General features: G+C 44.7%; 1 protein-coding gene and 1 long non-coding RNA gene across 2 annotated transcripts; both read left to right on the forward strand.

The window, feature by feature from the left end:
• Positions 1-221: 221 nt before the first annotated feature.
• LOC118478607 lies at positions 222-7495 on the forward strand. Its single transcript, XR_004859170.1, has 2 exons — positions 222-387; positions 6166-7495. It is a non-coding gene; the product is annotated as an uncharacterized LOC118478607 (long non-coding RNA).
• Positions 7496-8862: 1367 nt separating this feature from the next.
• LOC101856467 (putative uncharacterized protein DDB_G0271606) lies at positions 8863-16553 on the forward strand (the record flags this gene model as incomplete). Its single annotated transcript, XM_005108863.3, has 2 exons — positions 8863-9166; positions 14269-16553. Coding segments are annotated over exons 1-2 (2472 nt in total), but the record flags the coding sequence as incomplete, so codon positions are not given.
• Positions 16554-17806: the final 1253 nt, after the last annotated feature.

Genomic DNA, 17806 nt, shown 5'->3' on the forward strand with positions numbered 1-17806 from the left:
GCCACGGCCGTTGTGGGTCAGCAGAATTTTTTCGCCGCAGAGGAAGTGTCAGAGAATTTTTGATTGGTCAGATTCTGACGCCGATGAAAATTGGCTTCGAAAGAAAAATTGGACGTAAAGAGTTTAAAGTATTCATCACAAGGATAATAATTTAATTAAAATTTCTCAATCTATTATTTTCTAAATAGTTTCATGCTTTGAAAGAATCAATAGGACAACTGAGTCCTTGCGGAAATCTGAAAGTAAAATGTTACTATATTTGGATCGTCCAATAGAAAGCCTCGTCACAACGCGACGCGTTGAATTTATAAATGAAAGATGTTGAGAGCCTGTAGTCTACAAAATCACCTTTTGACAATTTTCGAATATTTCTCCCTTTTATCTATGGTAAGTACACTGTTGATTGAGCTGTAATTGTAATCATATACTTACTTTTATAGGCATAAGTCGTTTCAACATCGAATGTACTCACTGACCGCAGTCAGTCGAAATTTCACTCGGATTTTTTGGTTTCCGCTGGATAAAAAAAGTCTTCAAAACTTCAATAGACATGGCGTACAAAGACAACATAGTCATTGTGGTTGACCTCAAGGCTCTTATACAATAAATTTACCAGTTACCTGAAGTGTACAATATTGTCATTATTATGTATAGGTTAAACTTCTTCAGATTGGCCCACTCTACCGGGCAGTGGTGCACGTGTGTTCGGTAGTATGTAAACAGTGCACGCATCAGTCACGAGAATGAGATGAGGGAAAGTAGGGTTGCCTCCATCAAAGATGGCATCAATGCAAAGGCTTCTCTCCACTGCAAAGGGCCTTTATATTTGGGGAGGTCTTTTGATTGAGATGCAGTCCTTATAGATTCATCTTATTGATATCTAGTCTAGTTACAATTGCTAGATCTTGGTCTAGATTCTGCCTTTCCACCTGACAGTACCAGCTTCTACTTCAATCTAATGAACTGGTTTGGTAGTGTGTGTAGGCTTTGTTTGTAGGCCTACTTGTAGGTGGGGTTGGATCTATAGGCAGTACCATAGTCTAGGCGGATGGGTTACTTGTAAAGCTGGCATATCTTCCTCACTCAAGAGCACAAATACCTTGTCTCTGACCAAGTTAGACAGTCCCCTTTTTGATTCCTTGCATGACATCATGCACAAAATGTTGTTTACGGATCAGCTTGACTGGTTACTTCCATGGTCCATAGTTCGGACAATGCACTATTTCAGTTGCAAATTGCTATGGTAATGCTCATGTCATGTGGGTATGACAATGTTTACCGGTTGTTGACTGATAGTCTGCAGGCATTTTATTATTAAACTAGCATACCACTTGATGACCACACCCATGTGTGTTGTTATTGGAAACAACGGGGATATAAGTGTGTGTATCATGTGAATACATGTCTAACGTCACTGTCATTTCATTAGTGTTGGTTGGTGTGGGTTTTTCTTATTGTTCGTGGGCTTGATAGTATACATTTGGTTTGTGGGTTTTAAGCATCTTCATTTCATGTTCCAACAGTGAACGCTAAGTCAATTTTATCTGTGAATTATATTTGGCCTCGATTATATTTTTGTAGCCTGTTGTAAGAGCACACTGGCACTGGGGATGTGTGGTGATATGAAATGAAATGATATGATGACATGAAGCTGCAGCGAGCACCTAGCACACCTCTGTAATTGGCCCAAATATAGATTACGTATTTCCGCCATCTGTTTTTGTCGTCTTCCGGGGCTTCCTTCGCCAGTTGACTAGATCTCACCGTGGCAGGCCCGTTTTGGTGCACGATGGGCTACCACACTAGATCTAGATTTCATCGCTGACTGCTTGGGCTGTGTGTGTGTGTGTGTGGGTGTACGAATTTGAGACGGTAAATTTCTGGAACGAGAATTGCTGAGATTGTTTATAAAAGATTCCAGTCAACAGTTACTGGCGAGGGAAGCCCAAGAGTCTTGGGAAACCCTGGAAGACGACAAAAATAGATGACGGAATATGACATCTATTTGGGCCAATCACAGGGGTGTGCTAGGTGGTAGCTGTAGCTTCATGTTATGGGTCCCATCGACAGGAATGATGCTCCTGCTTCTACGTCTGGTGAAGAAAATGTTTGAATTGTTAACCCTTTCGCACTTAGCAGGCTTGGCCAGCTGTGGCCCCCCATCCTTAAGACAAGGGCAACAACTCCACGAAAATTGAAGGGGTACCTAACTAAAAAAATTGTATAAAATCACAAACACAACCAAAAATTATGAAAATAGTATTTTCTGAAGGGAAAATGAATGAGCTAAATTACTAATACAAAATTATAAGTGGAATAGAAGAGTATGAAATGATATGAGAGGTCTTTCTGAGATGCGTGTCTTGGATTCCGAGTCTAGATCTAGATCTAGACCTCGTATACTACATTTCTTCAACTCACGAAGTTTCTGCCACTGACAAAGAGGTAATCCACACAAAAGAAATACAACACATTCACAGAGATTGAAGCCTCTGGTGGAAACTTGAAAGCACCTAACAGACTTTTATTTGGGTGTTTTTATTTTGTTTTTGCCGTACTCATATCGGGCAGCTTTGCGCCCATGCATCCTAGAGACATGATGGCGTGTTTACAACTAAAATCTCCTCCGACTTTTGTTCCCGCTCAAAAAGTGACTCTTTGTGCTAGCGAAACAAGAAAAACACCATAGTAAACCGGAACTCTTCCTCAATAAAGATAGCTAAGTTAAACTTCTGATGATAGTAAAAGTAGAAGCCTCCCGCAGCAACGAAACAAACACCCCCGTGGCGGGCGCTATAGGGATGAGCGGGGGTCACCGGCGCGGGCGCATACGGGCGCTGTAAGTGCGAAACGGTTAAAAAGCTGGACTTGTGTTGTCTTTCACAATTCTATTTTGGTATTCTTTCATGCCTCTGTTGGTGCACGATACTTTGGTCAGCTTTGTTTCCATTCAACGCATGAGAGTATAAAATAAGGCTGTCGTTATTCGGACTCGAGTCCGAATAACATTTTTTCATATTCGGACTCGAGTCCGAATAAAAAAAAGGCAAAAAAATTCTTATTCGGACTCGGGTCCGGAAAAAAGGAAGTGTCTTGGTTCTATAGTTCCAACGTTCAGTGCTTCCAATTTTCCGCCATTTTTTAGTCTCTCCCCCCCCCCCCACACACACACACCTTTTCTGCCGATCCGATGCCCGCCGCCTCATTGATACGCCCCCCCCCACCCCCCATGTTTCCCACTTTCTTTGTTGTAGAAAAAGGTGAAATTGAAGATTAGCAGACCACCTGGCACCTGCATATTATGGGCTGTTTATACAGAAAAAGTTGTGTTGCTGTGTAGAGCTGAGCATACGGCAACTTTTGATTCCATAGACCAGCGCACAATTCATTACGTAGATCTACGTCAAGACTAGCTTATTATTGTAATAATGATCAGTTGCCGGGGGGAAAAAGACTGACGCGTATGCGACGTTCAACGCCCGGACCGATAGTGCCCTTCTCCCCCACCCCCCTCCCCGACACGCACACAGCCACACATGTGCAGGCCGCCCATCCGACCCCGACACACGCTAACGAGCCATCTTTAATTGCTTCTGATGACCTATTGACAAATAAACATTTATTAGAAGCGCTATAACTTTTCAGGCCGGCCTCAAATTCATCATAAGATTAAAACTCGGCTCCTGCACAAAACGCCTTTTTGCCCGAAGTGATCCCGGTCTCTACCCAGCCTGAGGCGAGTCACGAGTGAGGCAGGACAGGAAGCCGGAGTCACGAGTCACAGGAAGTTGGAAGTGATGTCATGCTGGACAAGAATCAGAGTCCGAATAACATTTTTTCATATTCGGACTCGAGTCCGAATAATCACTTCGATAAAATAATGAAAGTGATTTCCGTCTTTTTGATAGCTGAATAGTTACAAACATTATTTGTGCATTTTACGCTGGACTTTTTGATATGGAAGGAGTGCTGTCAGTAACATTTCCTATACATCATGTAAATTTACAGTATTGGTGGAGAATTGGTTTGATATGACAACTTTACTTGATAAGAGATGTAAGACAGGAGAGACAGCTTTGTTGGTGACGGTCTACCGCAGTAACGTTCCTTGATGTGGGAGTAATTTTGCCATCAATTCCACACCCTGATGCACTACTTTCAAGAAAGGAGGGGGGGGGGGGCGGCAAACTACAAGCACCAAAACATTTTTGATGCAGAGGGATAGGGTTACTGTCGTGGTTTACAGTATTAGTCTGTAGAGACATTCAAGTCGAACAGTTGTCTCTAGAGGTACTGTGCTGGACTGTCCAGTAGTAACAGAAACTCTTTTCTTTTTGCTTTAGTCTCTTCTTCCATTCAGTTGTTGGATCAGGGTTTGAGAGACCAGCATCAGTGATGTACTGTTAGGCACTTAAGTGTCGCATGCAGGAGACCTCTAAGTTCAGTTACAGAGTGGGGAAAATTTTTATTGAATATCTCAGTCAATCTTTCAATTCGGATTGGCCCTGATAAGCAGTGTTGGAGCCTGTTCAATATTGTTCTAAATCATGTTGATGGGGGCAAGAAAACACCAACACCCCCGCCCTAAAAAAAACCCAAACAAAAACAACCCCAAAAGACAAAAATAAAAACAAGAAAAAAAAAGAGAAATGGTGTCTGCGCTCTTTGTCTGCAGTATCCCAGTAACACTACATCTGGTACTTTGATGTTTGTCAGAGGCAATCACCTTAGCTCTAGTTTCTCAAGTCCTCTTGTTGAATGTATCGTGCAATGCATGGCTGAAAAGTCTACACCGCGGGGCAGTGCCACTGACTGTAGTGTCTTTAGGCCATTCCCAAAGGGGGGACATTTCTCGTTCTATTGCAGTAGAAAATGGGCTGATTCATGTCATACTCATAACTGTGCCTTATCTACAACAGGGAACTGCTGCTTTTTCTTTCATAATCCTTACTATTGTCATTTTCCTCTACTTCTTTTGTATGTTTGTCACTCTCTTGTGACCTGCTATTTCCGGGGTGCCTTGATAGTCGAAGCAGACCTTGTGGTGTTGAAGCTAGAGAGGTGAGCAGAGTGGGTCTGATTCCCTGTAAAGACTTCTGTGGACACCCACCCCGTGGCGCTTATATGACCTTATGCAGTTGCGAGTGCCGTAAAACCCTCTACTATAATAAAAAAATAAATGAAAAGTCATACATATAATAATATATAACATACCTAGTTTCTTTCATTGGTCAGGGGGTGGCTGGCAGATGCTGTGATATGGTTTGCTCTTTATTTACACTGTCAGACATCTATTTTCTTAAAATCCCTCCTCTTCTTTTCTTGATATGTTACCCTCTAGTAACACCTCTAATCTTGGGCTCTGATTATATCTGAGATAATTGTGTTACAGGTGCTGGTAAACTCTTACGAAAACTATCTTTTCTCCAGAGAGGAAAGGTTTACTCGGTTTGTTTTGCTTGATCTCTCCCATTGTTTTTCAAACTCTGCCTCTTTTCTTGTGGAGGGGAGCAATCAGTGTTGCTGTAGCAGCTCCATGAACGAGTGAGCAGATAGCCGATGCTTGGTGTTGAGATGATGCGCTGTCAACTCTTTCTTAAAGCATGGGAAGCTAAGTTTTAGAAGAAAAGGCAACTGTATATCACTGTAGTTTTTTAGTTTAATGTTTACACGTGGTATAAGTTGTTCCTTCTGTCTTGACCGGTCAGTGTGGTGGAGTGATTAGGTGCTAAACTATTGTATGCTGGAGACTCAAGTTTGATTCCATCGTCGGGAGAATTTTCATTGAGTATCTTTCTCTTTCTCCTGGGATGTTGTGTACCTTACCTGGGCAGGTTCGGAAGCCCGTCTCTTAGATGAACTACAGTGTCAACAGGGGTAGAAAAAGCCTCTATATTGAAGAAAAAAAAAGATTCTTTTTCATAATCTGGTATTATTTTGTTAAGCTTGAGAACAAACTGCTTGTTTGTTCAAGCTCTTTTCTGCACAGTTTTGGAGCTTTTATATCGTTACTGTCCTGTACGGGTGCTTGGTCCGGACAATTTGTGCCTGAAAGTGTTGTTGCATAAAGGTCTTTGGAAAGTTAGTTTAGTTGTATTGATTGTGAGAAAATTGAACATATTTTGTGTTTTGATAATATGATAAGACTTTGTTGTTTCCCCGCAGGTACAGGTGAGGTACCTCCGATCTGACCGTGTCCAATAAGTCATGATGCACAACTGAACAGTACCCCCCTTAGCAAGTAAGTTGGGGATTTTTTTCGTTACTGTCTTGCAGCAAAAGTGGTAATTATTGTTTTTTTATTTTTTAAATTCTGCCGTCCTTTGCAGGTCATCCCAGCTCCCATGTTTTTTTGTTTAGACAAAATTGTGACAGGAGAGGTTGTCTGCGTTGATGGTGGTGGGTGGCTTTCAGTGCTGAAATGAATGCCTTTAGTTTTGAAATTGAAGTTTTTTATTTACTAACTACTGTGTTGTTTATGGAAACCTGTGGTGATCTGTCGTCTGCCCTGAGAGTTGTCTTACTTTGTCTGGTTTGGTTCACTGCGTTGAAAAAAATGTCAGGAAATATCTTTAATAACGTCTAGTTACCATGTGTCTCAATTGGTAATTATGTAATAAATTGCCAGCTGCAGGACCATTTTGAAATGTGACATTTAATTTGGCAAATTGTGGAATGGTTCGTTTCTGTGTCTGACTCATTGCCAGACCTGTCAACGATTCGGATAACATTGGACTTTCAGCCTTCCCATTAAAAAAAAATTTTGTTGTTGTTGCTTGTTGAAGAAACGGGATTAGATTGACATAATTATCGTTTTTTCTTGAATTCTGTTTACATCAGTTGGATGTAGTTTATTGTATATCATGTGTAAATACACATTTTTTATTTGTGTGTATTTCCCACATATACTGTAAATCCTAACTAAGCAGCCTCATGTAGTGCTCATAAATGAAAGATTTACACAAAGTAGCATCGTGAATGAAATTGGAAAAATAAAGTGTTAAATGAAAGTAATTTATTAAGTTACAAGGAAGGCGTGTCTTTATCATCTTCACCTTTCCTCCCCCCAGTAAGGACATAAAATAAAATATTTTCTGAGCAAGCGTGTGACTTTAAGAAATATTATTTTCTGAATTTGATCAGATTCATGTTACCATTTCTTCCTGTTCTTGGGCTTGTATACACGTCAAATCTGTGGAATCTGGAGCCTTGTTCTGTAGACTTGTTGGGTGTAGAAGGTCTGCTGCCCTTTGTAAAATGCTCGTCAAAATTTCATTTTTATGGTGCCTTTAACCTCAAAAAGCGTGTTAACTCTTTGAGGACACAGTGGACACATTCGCCCAATCAGCAGCAAATCAAAAGTCAGTGAAACGCAATGTTTTGGAACATGTCGAACCATCATGCACAAAAAGGAAACACAAGTTTACATATTTGAAAGTGTGCATGTTGTTGCATGCCTTTTAAAACTTCAGATAAAAAAAACAAAGAAGAAAAATCTATTTGAATAATAAAATTACGTCCCAAAACAGCGTATCTTCAAGCATTGTCAAATCACCAGAATGCGCATTCTCAATGAGTTACGGGAAGACTCAAGCATATTGTCAGTAGGACGATGGTGGTTTCTCATGATGAGATGACCTTGTGGTATGAGGGGTGAGGGTCAGGGCGTTTATTCAGAGCTGAGGACCGGGGAACAGCGACTATGATTAAGTGAAGACTTCGCCATAATGGTGTTGATCATGGTATTGATGCTCCTTTTTTTTAATCGTGGTTTTGCGAGAGTCTATCTGACTCTCAATAAGCTTTGAATTGTGCTGGTAGCATTCTCCTTAAAATTCTTAGGGTGATTAACTTTGTTGTGGTATGTGTTTTACGGCACTTGCAACACATTTACCATGATATAAGTGTGCCGAAGATTAGAGAGGTGTTACATTACAAGAAAGAACAAACACAAAAAATGAGGTGGGAAGACAAAAAGATCATGATAGATGTTTGATAGGAGAAAACCACACTAGAGCAGCTGCCTACCAACCACTGGCAGATCTTTTATTTTGATTGTCAAAAATCAAGAGGAAATACTACTTACCTCTTCTCGCTGCATTCGATAGTGATCATAGTGTGACCCATTACACGAGAAGATGAGGTCAGTTGCTGCCGTCCGAAGTAAACAAGGTCGGTGAAGTTACTAAGATAAGCCCACACCTTATCTCTCACTGGAGCTTCTCTGCATGCCTAGTGATTCCATTTTTTGCCTGCTATTTATGTTATGGCATAGTTAGTAGAAATATTTCAAGATTGTTTGTAGGTTCTTCTGTTGGTCTGGTTTTGCTCTTCTTTCTTTCTTTTTTTCCCTTTTCCTTTTTTTCCTTTTTCCTTTTTTTCCCTTTTTCCTTTTTTTCCCTTTTTCCTTTTTTCCCTTTTCCTTTTTTTCCTTTTTCCTTTTTCCTTTTTTCCCTTTTCCTTTTTTTCCCTTTTTTCCCTTTTCCCTTTTTTCCCTTTTCCTTTTTTTCCTTTTTCCTTTTTTTTTTTTTTGACATAGTATGAATACTAACAGTAGTGAAATTAATTCACAGTGAGGTTTAAGATGAATGTGATTGTTTTTGGAAAAGGTTACAGTTGGATTGTGTTCTGATTTTTATAGAGTTTACTTGTGTAGGTTCGTGTAATTCTGAATGAATTATTTTTGTCTCTGCAGCTTGGTTGGCGGGTGCTCTGGTGCGGTTTGCTCCTTGTTTCCTAGCAAACATCTATCGTCTTTATCTCTCCTTCTTCTTTTTCTTTTTTTTTTTGTTACTCTCTCGCAACACTTCTAATCTTCGGCACTTATATATGACCTTATGGTATTGCAAGTGCCGTAAAACTCTTACTAAAACTAAACTAAGCTAATTGTGTTGAAAGTGCCGTAAAACTCTTGCAAAAACTAAAGATAAGTTAATATCAAGCATCCAAACTGTCCACTAATCCTGGCTGGCCTTGTGTATGTGTTGTTGCCACAGGCGACCAGGTACTAGGCCAATGATGGCCGAGGAGCCGATGCTCGGCCTCTTTGACGGAGAGACGAACTTCCTGGATGAGCTGGCCAGCACGGGCTCGTCGGAGCTGGGCCCTTCCATCGCCGGCGCCGGGATGATGCCGCAGCACATGCAGCCTGGGCAAGCCCCTCAAGGTAAGCGGCGGGCGCGGCTGTTCTCAGCGTGCTGTGCTGGTTGTGACCACGATGATGGTAATAATTATGATGATGATATCGCGACCTCTGTGCTTTTTTGTAGTATCTCCATTTTTTAAAACAGTGAAAACAGTTGGTATCAAAGAGTGAGCCTGACACTTTGCCGCCTCATCTCGCCGTTTGGCGATGTTTATCACCCAGTTTCTTTGGATTTTCCCCAAAATATGACGGCAAAGTGTTAAGAAAAAGTCACATTTTCAATGTTTAAAAAAAAAGGAGATTCGACAAGACAGCACTGAGGTCGCGATGTAATGATAATAACTGAGGGCGCTCTATTGTGGTTTCTGCCTTCATTTCTTTCAAACATCCATTGTCCTTCTTTTCTTTGTACGCTGCTCTCTAGAAACACCTCAAGTCTTCGGCACTTATATGACCTATATCTGTTGCAAATGCTTGAAAAATCCACCTTAAAACTTTCAAAAATCGAACAAGGTAGGCAGCATGGATTTCTCACCATATTGTATTCTTGAGAAAGGTCTCTGCCGGTGTGGATTCTGAATTTGTCTTGCTTGCTTTTCTTTTCTTTTTTTTTTTTTAAATTAAAAAACAACAACTTTTGATTGCTTGTATAGTTACTAGTACCTAGTGTCTGTGATGTAGCGGTTGGCACATTGCTGTCATATGCTGGAGACTCGAGTTTGATTCCTGAGTGGGGACATTTTTTATTAAGTCTCTTTGTCTTTTTACTGGGATGATGTATCCCTGTCAACTGTCAGCCCGGGTTGACCCTGACATGCAAGGTTGGAAACCCACCTTGTAAATTGTCTAAATTGTCGATTGTAAAAAAACTCCAAAAACTACATCAAAATTTACTTTTTTTCTGTACAGTACAATCATATTATTATGAAAGGTCTCCGGAGCTATGTACAAGTCGAAATCGTTACTGCAGTGGCATCTATAGTGATACCAGATCTTCTAGTTATTTTAACAATAATAATAGTAATTGCATTTATATAGCGCATATATCTATGCTCTACAGCACGCTCAATGCACTTACCAACTAGTATTACCCCTAGCAGACCCTAGCAGACTCAGAAACATTCTCAGTTTACTAGGGCTGGGTCACGAGCGCGAGAACGGAACTGAATCGTCACTCTTTCCTGCGGAACGCGATTCACGATTCACTTCAGCGGAACGCGGAATAGTATCGCCAAACGATTCCCGATTCACTCCCCTGTCGCTGTCACCACCTTGTGGCTTGTTTAACCTACTGAATGGGGTCCAACCAATAGACAGAAGGAATTTTATGGAGCCATTGTTTTGGGGAATGGTGGGGTTGGGGGGGGGGGGGATTTATGTGGGTCACTAATTGAGGTCAGTTGATAGAGCAGCGCAACAAAGGGTGTGGGGCGGAGGGGATGGCGGAACAACAAGAGTGGGACTCGTGCTCACCAAGAAGCGTTGATATGACACTGTTCCGTTTCAGTCAGTGTTCCGCCACAGCTCCACGAGCGCTCGCGTACTCGCGATTCATTGAAGCCGACTGAATCGCGAATCGCCACTCTCAAATTTGACGAGCAGGATCCAGCCCCACAGTTTACTGGGAAGCATACAATACAGCGAAAGATCTTGTCAGTATGTTAGTGTTTTAGCGCCTATAAACGGCTGCTTGCACTGTATGCTTCCCAGAAAGTTGAGATTGTTTCAGGATGCTCTCAGGTCTGCTTGGGTAATAGTATAGATTGTGAAGCGCTTTGAGCTTGCTGTTGAGCGGGGATTTGCGCTATACAAATGCTATCTATTTTTTTCTTTCGATTCCTGTATAGTAACTTGTAAGTGGGTGGTTGGGGGGTGCGCAACTGGTAGGTTCTACTTCTTTTCTTTCCCTCTGTTGTTTTTTTTTGGTCTAATCTGTCTTCAACTTGCTTCTTGCCAGCACCAAATAATCTTTTTTGGCTCTGCGTTTTAATGGCTTACTACTCAATTGACGCTCTGGGGGTACCGATTTCGGCAAGCCCTAAATGTACACCTGGTCCCGTGATACATTTACTACCTATGTCCCCATCTTGTGATTTTCTTTCCCAAAGGGGGGAACATTTGGGATTAGGGTGAAAAAATCTCGGAGGTTCGTGTGCAAGTTCCATACGTTAATGATCCCTTGATGGTCCCAAAATCGATAAGAGTAAGCTTCGGGCGCCACTGGGGCAATATTCAAAATGAATTCCTTCTAAACTGAAAATGCTTAACGTGTCCCGTGCGCACATATGACTTTGAGCAGGTGCAGGCGTTATAAAACACTTACAAAAAAATATATTAAGTGCCCGCATAAACAAATCCATCAATACTTGACTGAATTCTAGCCATTTTGAGGTAACACGCTTGGCGTCTGGGTGTGTAAAATTATGGAACCCCTTGCGTACTGAAAGAGTTGAACTCTTTAAACCCTGAGTTTTTTTCCACCATTTCCCAGAGTTCTTTCTACAGTCACCTAAACCTGGTGCACTATGTCTCATTATAACCCCACAAGCTTGACTCCAACTTTTTATAACGACAACAAAGGCTCAGTCATGACTAAAAAAAACTTTGATCGGGAATAGTTCTGAAAAACAAGAAGAAACTAGCACTAAATGAAATCTAACAGCTGTCACTAGTGTCTTAGGCTCCTAGTGTGTGATGGGGAACAGGGTTATTACCACAGGACACTCCCAGTGTGTGATGGGGAACAGGGTTATTACCACAGGACACTCCCAGTGTGTGATGGGGAACACTAGGGTTATTACCACAGGACACTCCCAGTGTGTGATGGGGAACAGGGTTATTACCACAGGACACTCCCAGTGTGTGATGGGGAACAGGGTTATTACCACAGGACACTCCCAGTGTGTGATGGGGAACAGGGTTATTACCACAGGACACTCCCAGTGTGTGATGGGGAACAGGGTTATTACCACAGGACACTCCCAGTGTGTGATGGGGAACAGGGTTATTACCACAGGACACTCCCAGTGTGTGATGGGGAACAGGGTTATTACCACAGGACACTCCCAGTGTGTGATGGGGAACAGGGTTATTACCACAGGACACTCCCAGTGTGTGATGGGGAACAGGGTTATTACCACAGGACACTCCCAGTGTGTGATGGGGAACAGGGTTATTACCACAGGACGCTCCCAGTGTGTGATGGGGAACACTAGGGTTATTACCACAGGACACTCCCAGTGTGTGATGGGGAACAGGGTTATTACCACAGGACACTCCCAGTGTGTGATGGGGAACAGTGTTATTACCACAGGACACTCCCAGTGTGTGATGGGGAACAGGGTTATTACCACAGGACACTCCCAGTGTGTGATGGGGATCAGGGTTATTACCACAAGGACATTCCCAGTGTGTGATGGGGTTTAAAGAGTTAAGAATGTTGAGGTGCCTACAAATTGAAGCCACTCACAGGGCTGTTTTGTGATGTCCATTTTCCCCGTACGGGATGCAGAAATTCGGGGGAAAGCAAAAGCTGCCCATACGTAAAAATGCTGTGGTGAAATGGAACACTGATCAAATGATGCTTTGTTCATTTTCTGGACTTTTTTTGTCATACAACTGGCAGGGAAGAAAAAGTGCTGCGAAAAGGTTTTTTTTTTTTTTTTGTTTCTTTTTTTTCTTTTAGTTACTTAGCGTTTGCATTGTGGGATAAACTAAACAAGTATTCTAGTATGGGTCAGTTTTGGTATCACTTCACTTCTTGGCAAGTCGTTGCTAATTGATAAATATGAAAAGTTCACCCAAGTCTTGTTATTGTTTGTACCGGCGTCTGTAGTGAAGCGGTTAGGCACTTTCTTGTGGCATGCCGGAGACCTGACTTCGATTCTGGAGTGAGTAGAATGTTTTATCGTGTATCTCAGGTCTTTCTGCTGAGATGTTTGTGTCTCTCTCAGCCCAGGTGGGTCCTGACAGGCAGGGTTGCAAGCTCGCCTCGTAAATGATCTGAATTGTGTCAATGGGGACGGATAAACACCTCACCATTAAGTGCCAGATCTACGACAGACACTTGCAATCGTGATTCTCCATTTCATTCCTTAGCTCAAGTGCTCTCAGAAAAGCTACATTTTCCTGATCTTTCCCTATCGCCCGTCTGTTTAAGCTTTCCAAATAAATTGCCGTAGACCTACCACTGCCTTGTTTGCCTTCAGTTTGACCAGTGAGAGCGAGATGCTCAAGGCCTTGATGTCTATCCAAGTGTCCCAAAAACCGCATTTGTCTCTAACAGATTAAAAGAAATTGTAATCAGAGAATGGCCCTCGTGGGCTGGGCTTCTTCAAGTACAACCTCATTTGGTTTCTTTTTCTTTCTAAAAGATCTTAACTGTCTCCTCAATGGGTGGTTGGAGGGCACCACTGGTACTTCATTCTTTACTTTCCCTCTGTTGTTTCTGTCTGTCTCACCATTTTTGTGTCGATGGACTTCTCTTTACTCACACATTTCTATTGCTTCTATTTTATTTCCACCATCTTTAGTGATTATCCAATTGTCCAATTAAAATTTAAGTCCCCCCCTGCCCCCCCAGGGCAGTGCTACTTACTGAAAATATCTTAAGGCCATTCCCAAAGGGGGGATATTACTTGTTCTTATGCACAGTAGAATTGTAAAAGGGCTGATTTACATGTCATGCTCATACTGTGCCGGAACAACATAGGGGGAACTGCTGCTTTTTCTTTCCTCATCCTTACTATCGTAATTTTTCCTCTTCTTCTTTTGTATGTTTGTCACTCTCTTGTGAACTGCTTTTTCCGGGGTGCCTTGATAGTCGAAGTAGACTTTGTGCTGTTGAAGCTAGAGAGGTGAGCAGAGTAAGTCTGATTCTCCATTTGGACTTCTCTGTTGACATCCACTCCTTGGCGCTCATATGACCTTATGCAGTTGCGAGTGCCGTAAAACCTCAGTTGCTCCTTCTTTCCTATCAAACATCTATTGTCCTGATCTCCCTTCTTTCTCTTATGTGGTTGTTATTCTCTTGTAACACCTCTAATCTTTGGCGCTTATATGACTCTATGCAGTTGCGAGCGCCGTAAAACCTGACTAAAACTAAAACAATTGTCCCCCCTCAGGCATGATGATGGGAGGCCCAGCAGTGCCAGCGACCAGTCTGGCCGGCTCTTACCAGGTCGGGATGGGACAGGACGGGGCTCCCTACCCCACCATTCAGGCCTCGCAGGCCGCCATGCATTCCCATGCCTCCCAGCCCGGCATGATGGGGCAAGCAGCGCAACAGTCGATGATGGGTCAGGGGTCGCAGCAGTCGATGATGGGTCAGGGGTCGCAACAGTCCATGATGGTTCAAGGGTCGCAGCAATCCATGATGGCTCAAGGGTCGCAACAGTCGATGATGGGTCAGGGGTCGCAGCAATCTATGATGGGTCAAACGTCCCAGGCGGGGATGATGGGCCCCGGCTCTCAGGGAGGTATGATGGGCCACCAGCAGTACGGAGCGGACCAATACAGCCAGTACCAGGCCAGCCCCATGTCCAAGATGACCCACGGTCAGGGCATGATGATGGGTGCACAGCAGGGACCCTTCAGCCCCTCCATCAACACGGGGATGATGCAACAGCAGCAACAGCAGCAGCAGCAGCAACAACAGCAGCAGCCGGTTCAGCCAGCGCAGCAGCAGGGTGGCTACCCCGGCTACGGGATGACACCGACCCACGGCGGCCATTCGCAGCAGCCCATGTCCCAGATGGGGCCCATGATGTCGCCCAACTCCAGCTGGAACCAGAACCAGACGAGCCCCACGCAGCAGCAGACGCCGGCCATGGCTCAGTACATGTCCCCGGCGGGACCCCAGGGACAGATGTCTCCCTACATGAACCAGGGCTACCGGCCTCAGCAGATGTCTCAGATGAATCAGTACAACCCGACAAACAAGATGGCAGCACCTACCTCGCCTTTTCTGCGCTCCCCCAACCCGATGCAAGCGGGCATGCCCAGCCCCCCGGCCTCCATGAACATGATGGGCCAGATGCAGGTTCATGGTAGCCACGGCAACATGGCCTACTCCTCGCACCAGGTCCCCGCCTCCTCCCAGCACAGTGCAGCCATGATGCAGGCCGGCTATAGTTCCTCCATGGGGCAGGCCATGCCCGCTGCGGTCACCTCCCAGTTCCCCGGGGACATGATGACTAGTCACGGCTCCAACCAGATGAGCTCGGGGACCATGGGCCAGCACTATGCGGGGTACCCCGGCGGTCCCCAGCAGGCTATGTCTGGGGACGGCGCGGGGGCGGGCGTGAGACCGACGCCCCCTCACCACTTCCAGACCAGCCAGAGCCCGACCAACGCCTACTGCCCCCCCTACCCCAGCATGGCCCAGCCGCGGCCCAGCAGCAGCACCCCTTCCCCCCGCCCCACCCCCCCTCCCCCCCAGGCCATGGCGGCCGGCCACAGCGGCAGCTCTCAGGGATCCTACGGACAGTCCAGCCTTCAGCAGCTGGAGCAGCTAGTCTCCCCCGGACACGGGCCCAACACCATGTCGGGTTCGAACCCGTACCAGCAGCTCATGCAGCAGAGCTCCACCACCCCGGCCACCGGCAGCTCCACTCTACCAGGACAGCCTCTACAACAACAGCAACAGCAGCAAAATGCAGCAGCAGCAGCAGCGTCGTACAGTTCCTCCAACTTCCCGACCTCCATGGTACCCTCGACCGTTGCCATGACGTCTGGGGTCCCGGGTCAGACCCCACCGGGTGGCCCCGCGGCCGGTCAGAGCCTCATGCCTGGACAGATGGGACACATGCCGGCGGGGTACCAAACTCAGGGACAGCAGCAGCAGCAGATGGGCAGCCGACCTCTGACCCCCAGCGGGCCGCTGAGCCCCAACCAGAGTGCGGTCATGTCGGGTCAGACGGGCCTGGAGATCCAGCGTCTGGAGCAGCAGTTGCAGCAGCTCATGGCCATGCCCCAGAGCCAGCAGGCCTCCCAGCAGATGCTCGACATCCAGGAGAGGCTGCGCATCTTGAGATCTCAGCACCAGCTTCAGATGCAGCAGCAGCAACAACAGCAACAGCAGGCCCCGCAGATGCGTCAGCCGGCACCACCAGTACAGCAGCAGCAGCCCCGGGGCAAAGTCAGAATGCAACAGCAACAGCAGCAGCAGCCGCAGTTGATGCCTACCCAGCCTGGACAGATTCCTCAGATCCGACCCATGAGAGCCGGCCTCCCCCACTCCCACATGCAACCCATGCAGATGAACGGCCAGACGATACAGATGCAGCAGCAGCAGCAGCAGCAGAGTCAGCAGTACAACATGCCGGGGGCCATGGCACCAGGGGGCATGCAGCAGACGGCCGCCCTACACCAGTCAATACCATCACCGCAGAAGATACAGCCCTTCCAGGTGAGTCACACTTTCGCTTTTCTTACGTTTTTTCTTTTTCCTCCTCCAGTTTTCTTACTTTCTTTCTTTCTCCTCCTCCTGTTTTCTCACATTCCTTCTTTATTCTCCTTTTTTGTCTTGTCACCGACGTCTGTGGTGTAGTGGTTAGGTGCTCCACTGTTGCACACAGGAGACCCGCGTTCAATTCCCGAGTGGGGAGAATTTCTGTTGAGGTTCTTCGTTTTTCTGCTGGGATGTCGGTGGCCTAGTGGTTAGGCTCTCGGACTCGCAACTGTAAGGTCGTGGGTTCGAATCCCGTCAGAGACCCGATGTTGTGTCCTTGGGAAAGGCACTTTACACGAATTTTCCTCACTTCACCCAGGTGGGAATGGGTACCCGGCTATAGACAGCGAAAGATCTTGTCAGTTTGTTAGTGTTTGAGCACTTAATCGGCTGCTTGCACTGTATGCTTCCCGGGAAGCTGAGAATGTTTCGGAGAGTTCTATGGTCTGCTGGGGTAATAATATAGTGTAAAGCGCATATAGCCTGCTGTTGAGCGGGGATATGCGCTATACAAATGCTATCTATTATTATTATTATATCCCTCTCAGCGCGGGTTGGTCCTGACAGGAAGGGTCAGAAGCCTGCCTCGTAAATGATCTAAATTCTGTCAGTGGGGATGTAAAAGCACCTACATTAAAAAAAACCCCCAAAAATCATTTGGAAATGGAAGTTTTAAGTTAAGTCTGATTTACGTAGGGAAAAAAATAAAGAGGAGACAAAAATTGATTGTGATCCCCCACAAAATGGCAGGGTTGTCCAGTGTTTCAGCGTTTTGAGACATCACCTCTACTTGGAATTTTGGATCTCTGTCCAAAACCTTTTGTAACAAATCTCTTTCGTCCTCATTTCCGCTCCTTCTTTTCTTTGTGAGTTCCCCTTGTAGTAACATCTGTGGATATGATCTGACCGGTTTGTGTTTCAAGTGTCGTACTTCTCTTACTAAAACTAAATACCACATGTGAGGCACCATGGTGAAGTCAGGCGCTCTTCAAAATGATGAAATCGAAGATGTCGACATTTACTCAACGGTTTTGCAATTTTATTGATATTTTTTGGGTTTTGGCTCAGCACTTTTTATTTCCTTTTAAAAAACATTAATGTGTTGATTTTTTGGTGAAATGTTGATTAAAGGCTAAAAAAAAATGTAAATTTTTCGGTTCCAAGGACTCTCAAACTTTGGAAATCATCAAACTTTGGTGGCTATTTTCTTG

Source organism: Aplysia californica, unplaced genomic scaffold, assembly GCF_000002075.1.
Source record: "Aplysia californica isolate F4 #8 unplaced genomic scaffold, AplCal3.0 scaffold00728, whole genome shotgun sequence".
NCBI lineage: Eukaryota > Metazoa > Mollusca > Gastropoda > Aplysiida > Aplysiidae > Aplysia > Aplysia californica.